At 40.4% G+C, this 13,226-nt stretch overlaps 1 protein-coding gene across 5 annotated transcripts in view; it reads left to right on the top strand.

Moving 5' to 3' along the window:
- The window catches only part of TTF1 (transcription termination factor 1), a 40,293-nt gene extending 38,016 nt beyond the window's left edge, over window positions 1-2,277 (top strand). For all 5 annotated transcript variants that reach the window (XM_058524358.1, XM_058524360.1, XM_058524359.1 and 2 more), the window contains exon 11: window positions 133-2,277. In XM_058524358.1, the coding sequence (XP_058380341.1) occupies window positions 133-314 (182 nt within the window). In that variant the 3' untranslated portion in view covers window positions 315-2,277. The remainder of the gene's footprint in view (window positions 1-132) is intronic.
- Window positions 2,278-13,226: the final 10,949 nt, after the last annotated feature.

The following is a 13,226-nucleotide window of genomic DNA, read 5'->3' as shown; positions in this document are numbered from 1 at the left end:
AAGCAGTTAGCACAGGGTCCAGCACGAGGTAAAAACAGTAGCAGTGCAGTGTCATTATCAGTGCCCTCTGTGCTTTGACCTTAGGAGAAGGCTTTGTGCAAATAATTTCAAAACTAAATTTCTTTTCTTCAGAGATTATAGACTACCTTTATGAGACTAGTCTACCTCTGCTTAAAGAAAAGTTAGAGAATAAGATGAAGAGAAGAGGTACCGAAATCCAGGCTCCTGCAGCACCCAGGCAAGTCTTCCTGTTCAGAGACATCTTCTATTGTGACGATGACAGTGAAGGAGACGATGTTGATGACAGAAGTTAAGCGGATGATCCTGTTGTCCACTTTTCTAGGTTTGGTTGTTATATACGTGAGTCAGTAAAGCTATTTTCAGTATTGCTGTTTGTTAAAGAAGGTACAGTGGCCAAAGGACAGGCATGAAAACGACAGCTTGTATTGTGGAGCGTTAAAAATTGATCAACATGTTCATATTTGAGTTTGTTTGAATGTGGAAAGAAAGAGGAGCATATGAGTTGATTTAATGTTTCTGTACCATTGTATTGAAAATAATTACAACTAACAGTTTTTATAAACCACAGTATCCCAAGTCCCTCCAATTGTAGCAGAGGGTAGAGTCACGTCCTGTGAACATTTCATTACGTGGATTCAACTCTAATGGCACTCGGCAAAAATGAGAAAGTTAACAATTTTAATAATGCATGCCATTTTGCTTTCTGTTTTTCCAGTTGTTCATATGTATGTTCTCAATGTATATAAGTATGCAATGAGTGTTAGAAGTTGCGGATCTGCTGTTCCCTCAAACTGGTTTCAGTTCCCACGTACCTGTCACAGTGTGCGTATCTCATCTTCCTGAGTGTGATTCTAGTGTTTAAAGATACATATTTTTCATACAAGATGCCCTCTCAAAGCCAGTCACCTAATTCACCTGGTATTCAACTGGGGGAAAAAACAAACCAGCAGTCTCTTCCATTGATTCTAGAAAAACTGGCTCTGTTAGACTTACTGGAAGATGCTGTGTGGGTCTCAGAACAACTCATGCCTAACAGAATTTATAGGATAATTTTAACATTGGGCTATATTCCATCAGTTAGGAAAGCAAAACCACTCTAGATATTTCAAAGAGAGAAGGATTTAATAAAGGGATTTAGGTTATAAAGTTGTTAATCAGAATGAAGGATAAAACAGAGGAAGGTTGAATGACCCAGTGCTGGGCACTGAGGGGAAGCGGCTGCAGCCCCATATGGCCCATTCTAATGCGCCCCCATGCTGCCTCCGCAAACTCTGGGTTGTCTGCTGCTGCTGCCTTTGCAGCAGCCTGTGCAACTGTGTCCCTTCTCTGCCACACAGCCTTAACAGGTACCTGTGTCTCCTTGGAACACAACTGCTTCTGCCTCCCTCCTGCCTTCTAGGCTCTCACAAGTGCCTCCCATGGGCAGCCCCTTAGCAGAACCCTGCTGGCAAGGGAGATCAAGTTTCCAGGCTTCTAGCCACATCTGTACGGGAGAGCATAGGAAGGAAGGTGTGGGTGAACACTATCCCATACAGTGGTGTCCCCATCTGTGCCAAGATGCAACTCCGCTGTCTCCTGAGTGTTCCCTCTGATGTCATCTGTGTGACATCCTGATGTGTGGCATTGGCTAATTCATCCACAAAGCTAGACGTTTTTCCAAAACTGCCATAATTGGAGAAGGAAGAATACAGAGGAACAAGTGTAGGAATCCTTGGTCACCAGTATATCCCCATCACCTGTCACGGTACAAATAATGGACACTCAATGAATATTCAGTAAAGAGATGAATATTTTCTTTTTAGCAAGTATTTTGCCTTTCATCACCTCCTTCTATCCATCAAACACCAATCTCCGTGCCAATGGAATATAAACTATATGTTCCTTTTAGAGGACAATCTGGTGAAATACATCAGAGCCTCAAGAATGTACATATTCTGTGATCCAGCAATTTCTCTGCTAGGACCTAAAGAAATAGGACTAGTGTATAAGAGTGACACTTTATAATATGAAAAGTAGAAAAAAATGTAAATGTTCCTTAACAGGAAATTTGTTAAATTGTGGTATATTCCTAGAATGGAACAGTACGCAGTAATTCAAAACAATAATGGTAGATTTGGTTAACATAAAAAGAGCTAAATGGTATTATCAACTGAAATATTTCAGAAAAGTATATGTATTTTCTTAATTTTGTAAAAGTAAAACAATAAAGGACATTGTGTATATATAGATGCATTAAAATGTATGGGAGGAATTAAACCCAAAATGTTGACAGTGGTTCTCACGGGGCAGTGGGATTGTGAATTTATAGGTTAGAACTCCCAATTTGCAAGTGCCAGAAAATCAGACTCAGATATATCTAAGGAATCCAGGAACTCTCAAGACTGAAAGTCCAGAGGGAGTGCTCATTTTAAGCGAGGATTGATCAGCTACTTGGAGTCACCAAAGATATGGTTTCTTGCTGATGCTTTGCTCTCCCTTCTCCAGAGTCTACTTCATCTTCAGTCCACACAAGGGCCCCCTTGGCCCCGAGGGATGCCTTCATATAGCCACAGATTTCAGCAGTCCTGTTCCCCATTCAGGGGAAGAAAAAAGATCTCTCCCAATAGCTCTTGCTTCAGTCCTGGGTTTTGTTCCTAGTGCCCAAATTAGACCTTGTGCCAAACTCTGAACCATCACTGTAGCTAATCTGGGCTCATCTCTGGAGCTGGGATTTAGCTCAACGTGCCTTGAGTAGCAGAGAGGGTAAGTACGCCAGTAGAAAATCAGGGTCCCATTAGCAGAAGAGGTGAATGGACTCTGAGGAGGCAACCCACGGACGTGCTTGACTGTGAGCAATACCTATGCTATGAATTTTACCCCGTAAACTTGTGTACTTTGTACAAGTTTTATTTTTATAACTTTTTCCCACCAATGTCTATTTCCATGCCCCTCCCCTCAAAAAAAAAAAAAAGTCTACCATACAGATCTTACCTTTGCCAAACACTGTTTTTGCATATAAGAATCCAGGAATTTGGGGGGTGGCCTGGTGGTTGGGTTCGAGCGCTCTGCTTTGGCAGCCCGGGGTTCACAGGTTTTGTTCCCAGTCACGGACCTACGGACCGCTTATCAAGCTGTGCTATGGCAGGCATCCCACATATAAAGTAGAGGAAGGTAGGCACGGATGTTGGCCCAGGGCCAATCTTCCTCAGCAGAAAGAGGAGGATTGGCAACAGATGTTAGCTCAGGGCTAATCTTCCTCACCAAAAAAAAAAAAAATAATAAGGATCCAGGAATTTGGAAGAAGCAGGGCAGCGTACACTGTATATGTCAGATGCAGGTCCAGGAGAAGAGAAGGTTGTAAGGGGAAACCATGAGTTTGGTTTGGGATGTGCAGACTTTGCAGTACTGATGGGGCACATTTGAGGAGACCCCCAGTCTGTGGGATGAAGAGAATGGACATAAGAGAAAAAAAAGCCACACTAGAGATGTGGACTTGTTTGTTAGCTCCATGCAGATGAGAGTTGAAGCCACGAAATGGACAGCCCAAATTTAGAGTGAGAAAAGGGCAGAAGAGGAAACCTTATGTAATGTCTGTACTTGGGAAGAAGTGGAAGAGGACGAGTAGACCCTGAAAGTGAGCAAAGGGCTGGCCCCGTGGCCTAGTGGTTAAGTGCACGCGCTCTGCTGCTGGCGGCCCGGGTTCGGATCCTGGGCGCCCACTGACGCACCGCTTCTCTGGCCATGCTGAGGCCGTGTCCCACATACAGCAACTAGGAGGATGTGCAACTATGCCATACAACTATCTACTGAGGCTCTGGGGGAATAAATAAATAAAATTATAAAAAAAAGAAAGTGAGCAAAGGTAAAGAGAGGAAAAGATTACCTATCTCACAAGAAACAAGACAAAGTGTAAAGGCATCATGAGTGGACAGCCCGAGAACCAAGGACCACTGGCTGTGGAACCGGAGCTCTGGGATCAAGTTAGAGGGGTCTTGGACATTCTCCTTGCCCTTTTCAACCCAGAGAGACCTGACTTTGTGGACATTATATTGCTTGCTTTGCTAGAGCACATATTAGAGCAAAAAAGACTTAAAAAGACTTAACACCTAGCTGACCACAGAAGAAGACTTAACACCTAGCTGACCACAGAAGAAGACTTCACACTGCTGCTTGGACTCCTCCCCTACTCCTTCCTCCCCCTCCCTCCCCAAAAACTTCTGTACTCAAATTCTCGAGCACACCAAAGCTCGGGGAGGCACCCTCCTGGAGTTGACCTTGAGTGATGCAACTGCTCCCCGGTCCTCCAGCTCGCCCTCCCCCTGCCGAGGCCGCTGACTGGGTTGCATCACACTACTTGAGTCCGGACTAACATTTCAAACTCTTTAAACCTCCACCGGTAAGCTCCCCCTAGCTTGGTAGGTGAATTTCCCTCACGGCCCACGACGCGCCGAGTCCCTGCCTCTGCCCCTGGTTCCCAAGGTCGCCCGGGGTTCCCAGAGGAGGGAGCCTATCAACTGAGGAACAAATAAAATTGTTTTTAAAGAGTCTTCACTGTGTGTTATCTGAGTTCTTGGCCCAGTTCTTGGTCATTTTGCACTTTTCAATAAGCATGCTTTTCAGCTGTTTATCTTAATTTATAGACTTCATTACCCAACAGAGAGGTCCAAGACTTTACAGTATAGAGGAGGTAAAAAATGAGGCCAAGACATGGATTCTCCTCACAACGCTACTTTCAGTTCGATAAGCATTATTGACCACATGCAGTGAGCCAGGTGCTGTGAGGAGCTAACGACACAAGAGAGAACAGTACAGACTTGATGCCTGTTTTCCTGGAGGCTACACAGTCTAGCACTTTCTGAACACCACTTGCAGGTCATTTCCTGAAATACACACCAGAGTCATAATTCTTCAGCCTCATCAAACAGTCCTTCAATCCGTCAGCCCACACCTAGCCTATCCACGCTGTCTCCGAGTCCATTATTACAATCCCTCTCTTCTGAACACCCTTAGCTCTTCGTTCTCTCCCTCTGTGGTACTTTTCTGTTCAACACTCTGGACCTGGGTAAGCCCTTCCATCTGCCTCCTACCTGCACCTGAAGAGCTGAATGTTCTAGAAGAAAATCACACAACTGAGCTGGCTGGTTTCACTTTAATGATGTAAACTTCAAATGGACAATGTTACCAAAGGATTCTACTTTGATTTTGTAATAGGCTTGCTGTTCTTTTCCCCACACCAGCCATCTTATACATTAGCCTTCCCACACCCCTCCTCTGCCCTTTTCATGATTCATTGAGAAAATTGAAACCATCAGATGTCAATTCCCTCTTCCTTCCACCAACCAAACAAACCTACCTCCATCTACGCTGATTCCTCCTACTGCAGCTGATTCCCTAACCTAAGCCCCGCAGCCTGTCCCCTTGCGTTGTCTCAGAGATTTTGACCCTTTGCTGATCCTTCTAAATTGTGAGTCTCTCCTGTTCCAGATCGTTATCACCATATAAACAAGCCATAGTATTACCCATCTTTAAACATATATACTATGTATATGTTTATATACATATGGAATCAATTAGCACTTTCTGCTATACTCCTCCCACTGCACCCAACTTCTAAATGTTTTGGGCTCTTCACGTTCTCCCGATGCCTTGAAATAACGTCTATATGCTGATGGCTTCCAAATGTGTAGTTAGAGGTCAGATTCTCCGCTGAACTCCAGGCTAAAAGTTTTATCTGCCTACTTGCGATCCCCATTTAGATGTCTTACATCTCAAGTTTAACATGTTACAAACAACGTTTTAGTCACCCACACATACCTCAGAGTCTGTCACCCACCCCCAGGCTTTCTCATCGGTGTCAGTAGTATCGTTGTTCACTTAGTTGTTCAGGTCAGAAACCTAGGAGTCCTCTGTCCTTGCTGCCGTCCTTTCCCCCTCGACCTCCACATCCAGTCCATTAGCAAACCCCATCAATTCCGCCTCCAAACACTCACCTGGAATCTATCCACCTCCATTGCCATCTACCATGATCTCAGACATCCTCCTCTGTCTGAACTGCGCTGATCTCCCTGCTTCCACTATTGGCCCATCTCAAGCCTATACTCCCCACAGCTGCAAAATTAGTCCTATCTCCACCCTGTTTAGCATCTTTCCAATGGTTTCCCACTGCACTTTGGGATGTCATTCATACTCTGTCATAGTGTCTACAAAGGTTCTGCACAATCTGCCATTGATGATCTTTCCAACCCTATTTAGGCCCCTGTTTGCCTCACACCACAAAAAAAAAATTTAAGGAAAAAAGATAGGAAACCCATCAGTAGAATTCACCATGTTAATAAAGAATAAAAACTATATGTGGGGCCATAAAATAAGGAAATTGCAAATGTGATAAATTCCAAATCCATCCAATAAGAATAGGAGGCAACTTCCTCAACCTGATAAAGTGTATCTACAAAAAGCTGCAGCAAACATTATTTTTAAAGGTGAAACACTGAAATTTTTTCCTTTGAGATTGAGAAAGAAAAGGATGCCTACTCAATACTTCTGAGCATTACCCAGCTGGTACAGTCAAGCAAGAAAAGGAAAAGCTACATGGATTGGAAATGAAGATCTAAAATGGCCATTATCCACAAGTGATTTGATTGTTAATGTAGGAAACCCAAAAGAATCTAGAGAGAATGTATTGAAATTAATAGATTAATTCATTAATTAAGTAAAGTTGCTAGAGACAAGGTCAATATATAAAAATCAATTCCGTGTCTATACTGGTGGCAAACAGAAAATTAAAAGTGTTAAGCAAATCTGTATTAAATTTCTATGCTGCCATAACAAATTACCACAAACTTAGTGGCTTAAAAGCACACAAATTTATTACCTTACAGTCGTGTAGGTCAGAAGTTCTGTGTGGGTCTCACAAGGCTAAGGTCAAGATGTCAGCAGGGTTGCATTCTTTTCTGGAGGTTCCAGGACAGAATCCAGTTCCTGCTCATTTGGCTTGTTGGAAGAATTCAGTTCCTCATGGTTGCAGAGCCGTTTTCTTGCGAGATGTAAACTGAAGGCCGTTCCCAATGTCTAGAGGCTACCGCGTTTCTTGGCTTGTGGCCCTCTTCCTCCATCTTTACAGCCAGCAAGGTGATTGAGTTGTTTTCACGTAGCACCTCTTTGACCCACTCTTCTGCCTCAGTCTTTAGCTTTTAAGAGCTCATGTGACTAAACCGGGCCCACCCAGATTATCTCCCTATTTTAGGGTTGGCTGACTAACAGCCTAATTCCGTCTGCAAACATTAAGTCCCTTTCGTTATCTAAGGTAACATAGTCACAGATTCTGGGGATGAGGATATGGGCATCTTTGGGGGACTGTGATTCTGCCTGCTACAGTCACCATTTAAAATAACATAATAGACTATCAAATTCCTAGGAATTAATCTAACAAAATAGTAAGTTCTCTGTGCAAAAAACTGTAAAATATTGCAAAAAAATTTTAGAGACTGTTGAATTTCCTTAAGATAGAACATTAAAGCTTTCCATGCATTGGAACTCTACCTGGTTGTGGACCAACCCCAGAATAAAGAAAAGTCATATCTTATATACACATAATTGCTCTACTGTGTTAGACTTCAACAGCTTGCATGAGGGAATTCACTTTAAGTGGAGAAATTACATACTTTTAAAAGCCATATGAATTTGTATAAACTATCTTGCAATATTATAGACCCACCATTAAAACCCACAATGTTTTGATTTGGTACTTAAATCATATTTTCAGAATGAAAATTATCATGAAAGTAATATGTGACTTCAACAAAAGTATGATTTTATTGTATTAAAGACTACTGTATTGATTTGGCAAATTTTATAACTTGGTAAAGGTACTACCTTCTTTGTATTTGTACTTCCAAAAGTCTTTTTGATTTAGTATGCCATACTGTTACAGGCTGGTTATGTTAACTTGAAAAAATAAAGTCATTCCCTGAGTTTTGCAGCACTCTAGATGTAAACAGAGGAATGGCTGTCCACATCTTTTAGCATTTCACATTGGCCTAACTTAAAAAATTGCTATGTGTCAAAACCATGCTTCTGTAACTACCAAAGCATGATATGTCAGGCTATTTGAATATATTTATTTTTTCAAGTAATTGTGACCAAAAAGCATCTTTTTTCATGAAGAGCTATACCTTATTTGAAATTACTCAAATGATGTCTTGATTTGAGACATAAATCCCAAGTCCTTAATGCTTTTAATGTTATGGTACCACTGTGAGAGGAGGCGGGGAGGAAAAAAGAAAAAAAAAGATTGATAGAAACTAATCATTAAGTGAATTTCACTGCCATTTATATTTGTGGGAAATCCTTATTTTGGATGCCGAAGGGTAGCTACAATCTGGAAAACAATGGCAGATAATTATTAACCACTGTAAGGCTGCTAAGGCTACCACAATAGTATATCACAGTCTGGGTGGCTTACGCAACAAAAATTTATTTTCTCACAGCTCTGAAGGCTAGAATTCCAAGATGAAGGTGCCAGTAGGGTTGGATTCTGGTGAGACCTTTCTCCTTGTCTTGCAGATGGCGCCTTCTTGCTGTATCCTCACGTGGGCTTTCCTGTGTGTGTGTGTGTGTGTGTGTGCACGTGCGTGTGCGTGCACACACACCCTCCTGGTGCCTTGTCCTCTTCTTATAGGGACATCAGTCCTATTGGATTAGGGCCCCACCCTTATGACTTCATTTAACCTTAATTTTCTCCATAAATGTTCTGTCTCCAAACACAATCACTTTGGAGATTCAACATATGAATTTGGCGGCGGGCGGGGTAGGGGGGTAGGGTCCCAATTCAGTCCATAACAACCACTAAATAGTATCTTGATACTTACAGTTGTTGTATGCAGGGTGTTTTGTTAAAGACATTTTGCTCTTGCTTTTATTTCACAATGCTTAATATAAGTGATTAACCTAGTCAGATTTCCTATAAAAGGGACCACTTATAATACATGCACATAATATAATATATGTAAGCCATAGAGATAGTATATAAAAGTATTTTAAAAATAGCATATTTTCCACTTAAAATATTATTTACCTTAAGGTTTAGGACTATTTTAAAATAAAAGGTGAGATCTGATAAAAGTTTCTCATTTTTTTTTGGTAAGAGGAGATGGTTTTTACAACTGAAATAATATTTCAGGTAAACAAAACATTGGTAAATACTGATATTTGATTTTTTATAAAAACTACCTTATATAATTTCTTTAAATAGTACTTGTTCTAAAAAGATATGATGTTGGGGCCAGCCCCGTGGCATAGCAGTTAAGTGCGCACACTCCACTGTGGTGGCCTGGGGTTCACAGGTTTGGATCCCAGGTGTGCACTCATGCACCACTTGTCAAGCCATGCTGTGGCGGCCTCCCATATAAAATAGAGGAAGATGGGCACGGATGTTAGCCCAGGGCCAATCTTCCTTAGCAAAAAGAGAAGGATTGGCATTGGATGTTAGCTCAGGACTAATCTTCCTCACACACACACAAAAAAGTATTAAAAAAATAAATAAACAAAAAGATATAATGCCCTAATGTTAAGATATTTCTAAAAGAACAAAAAAAACAAATATATATAACATATATATTATTGACAGAAAATTTCAAAGACAAATAAGTGGGAAGATATACTATATTCATGGATTGGAAGACTCAATTTTAAAGATGTTAATTCTCCCCAAATTGATCTACAGACTCTGCAATAAAATAAAAATATCAATAGGATTTGTTATGAAATTAATCAACTAATTCTAAAATTTATATGGAAAAGCAAAAAGTAGCCAATACACTCTTGAAGAAAAAAGTGAGAATATTTGCATGCCAAATATCAAGAGTTATTATAGCAATAATGACAGTGTAGTACTGGTGCAAGGACAGACAAACAGACCAATGAAACATAACATGTAGACGCTTCATCTACAACAAAAATGGCACATCAGGATTGTAGGCAATTGGGGCCGGACCAGTGGCATAGTGGTTAAGTTCACGCACTCCACTTCAGTGGCCTGGGGTTCTCAGGTTCAGATCCTGGGCTCGGACCTACACACCACTCATCAAACCATGCTGTGGTGGCATCCCACATACAAAAAATAGAGGAAGATTAGCACAGATGTTAGCTCAGGGCCAATCTTCTTTACAAAAAAAAAAGAGTTTTGTAGGCAGTGATATTTTCATCACTCTCCTCCCTTGTTTAGATGATCAATAAATATTTGATGAATAAATGAATGGATTGATGGACGTAGAGGTGAACTTACCATGAAGCTGCTAGAGCTTAAGCTCCAGGAGCCATCATTTGCAAGGGCACTTTCTCAAGTGCTGAGAGAAGCTCTAGTAATATATTCATAAAGTAAAACATTTTTATAAACATTTCAAAAATATAATACTTAAACCACAATTGATTTAGATTTCTGTTTCTTTCCAATCACACTTCTAAGGCAGGTGGCATTGGAAGGGCTGTGGGCATTTTCAGAGTCTGCTTTAGGGGAACTTCATATTGAAATACTTATTTTTAACTTGAATTTGAAAAGATGTTTTAGAATGTTTCAGTAACACAGTGAGAATTTGTAAATTCCTGGTTTGGAGATATATGAAGTGTGTTATTTCTAGTAGTCTTTTTGTGCTTTCTTTGCATTTTCTATATGTAGAATCACGTCATCTGTGTATAGAGATAGTTTTACTTCTTCCTTTCCAATATGGATGCCTTTTACTACTTTTTCTTGCCTAATTGCTCTGGCTAGAACTTCCAGTAATGTTGAATAGCAGTGGTGAAAGGAGACATCCTTTTCTTGTTCCTCATCTGAGTAAGAAGAAAAGTTTTTAATCTTTCACCATTGAGTATGATGTTACCTGTGGGTTTTTCACATATGCCCTTTATCATGTTGAGGAAGTTCCTTTCTATGCCTGGTTTTCTGAGTGTTTTTATCATGAAATGACGTTGAATTTTGTGAAAGAAGATGTTTTTTCTGCATTGATTGAGACGATCATGTGGTTTTTTTCTTCCATTCTATTAATGTGGTGTATTACATTGATTGATTTTCATATGTTGAACAACCCTTGCATTCCTGGGATAAATCCCATTTGATTATGGTGTACAATCTTTTAAATATGCTGCTTAGTTTGGTTTGCTAGTATTTTGTTGAGAATTTTTACATCTATATTCATAAGGTATATTGGTCTATAGTCTTATTTTCTTGTGATGTCTTTGTCTGGCTTTGATATCACGGTAATGCTGACCTCAAAGAATGAGTTAAGGCATGCTCTTTCTTTTATTTTTTTGAAGACTCTGAGAAATATTTGCGTTAATTCTTCCTTAAATGTCTAGTAGAATTCACTAGTGAAGCCATCTTTTGCTAGATTTTTCTTTCTTGGGAGGTGTTTGATTACTCATCCAATCTTCTTAATTAAAAGAACTGACAAAAGCAAAAAGCCCTGGAACTAATAAGCAATTATAGCAAGGTTGCAGGATATAGGTTATTATACAAAAGCCAATTGCCTTCCTATATACCAGCAATGAATAAGTGGGATTTGAAATTAAAAACACAAGAGCATTTACATTAGCAACCCCCAAAATGAAATACTTGGGTGTAAATCTAGCAAAATATGTACAAGATCTATATGAGGAAAACTACAAAACTCTGATGAAAGATATCAAAGAAGTAAATAAATGAAGAGATATCCATGTTCATGGATAGGAAGACTCAATATTGTCAAGATGTCAGTTCTTCCTAACTTGATCTATAGACTCAATGAAATCTCAATCAAAATCCAAGCAAGTTATTTTGTGGCTATTGACAAACTGATTCTAAAGTTTATATGGAGAAGCAAAAGACTCAGAATAGCTGACTCTATATTGAAAGAGAACACAGTCAGAGGGCTGATGCTATCTGACTTCAAGACTTACCATAAAGCTACAGTAGTCAAGACAGCGTGGTATCGGTGAAAGAATAGACTAGTAGATCTGTGCAATAGAATTGTTAGTGCTGTCACGTCAATTCCAACTCCTAGTGACCCTATGTACAGCAGAACAGAACTCTGCCTAGTCTTTTGGCACCATCCTCACATCTTCTGGCACTATATCAGACAATGCTCTGCTGCTATTCATAGAGTTTTCATGGCCAGTTTTTTTGGAAGTGGGCGGCCAGGTCCATCTGTCTAGTCTGGAAGCTCCACTGAAACCTGTCCACCATGGGTGACCCTGCTGCTATTTGAAATACTGGTGGCATAGTTTTCAGCATCACAGCAACACACAGCCACCACAGTATGACAACCAACAGACAGGTTGGTATGGTTCCCGGACTGGGAAATGAACCCAGCTGCCATGGTGACAGTGTTGAATCTTAACCACCAGACCACCAGATGGAACAGGATAGAGAGCCTAGAAATAGACTCCCATAAATGATCTGACCACAGTCAACTGGTCTTTGACAAAGGAGCAAAGGCAATACAATAGAGCAAAGATAGTCTCTTCAGCAAAAGGTGCTGGAACAACTAGACATCCACATCCAAAAAAATGAAGCTAGATGCAGACCTTACACCCTTCACAGAAATTAACTCAAATAGTGTAAGTGAACATAAGTGAGGCCATCTTGTTAGACTAAATAACCCTTTCCTAGTTAAAACTTGTCTAGCATGTGATCATTATAAATTGCTGCACACTTCCATGATTTTCTGGCCCTGGTCCTGTGCACACACACCCTGCTGAGGTACTCTGATAGCTTTGTTCTTAACAATCTTAATGAATTTTCCCAAGGAAGAATAAAGCCACCAGGAAGAAAGAACACCCATAGGATATTTATCATCCCTGACAGAAGAAGAGAACAATGAGGGACTCTGGAGTCCATCATGTCTGAGGCTGACATTTCTAAACCCCCTCCTTACTGCCCATTTTCCCTATATAACTGCCTCACGATTCTGTAATTCATGAAGATGGGTTTTTTGAGAGATTAGTCACCTGTCTTCCAATTATGCCAGCTTTTCAAATTAAAATTTCCTTTCTCGAGCCCTAACTCATTGTGATTAATTGGCTCAGATGATGGCGAGTCGATTGAGCCCATTGCTCGGTATCAATAGGATCATAGATCTAAACGTAAAATGCAAAAGTATAAGACTCCTACAAGATAACATAGGAGAAAAACTAGATGATCTTGGGTATGGTGATGACTTTTTAGATACAACCGCAAAGGCGTGATCCATGAAAGA

Source organism: Diceros bicornis, chromosome 28, assembly GCF_020826845.1.
Source record: "Diceros bicornis minor isolate mBicDic1 chromosome 28, mDicBic1.mat.cur, whole genome shotgun sequence".
Taxonomy (NCBI): domain Eukaryota; kingdom Metazoa; phylum Chordata; class Mammalia; order Perissodactyla; family Rhinocerotidae; genus Diceros; species Diceros bicornis.
Note: the sequence above shows the minus strand (reverse complement) of the source record. Positions and strands in the feature narration are given on the sequence as shown.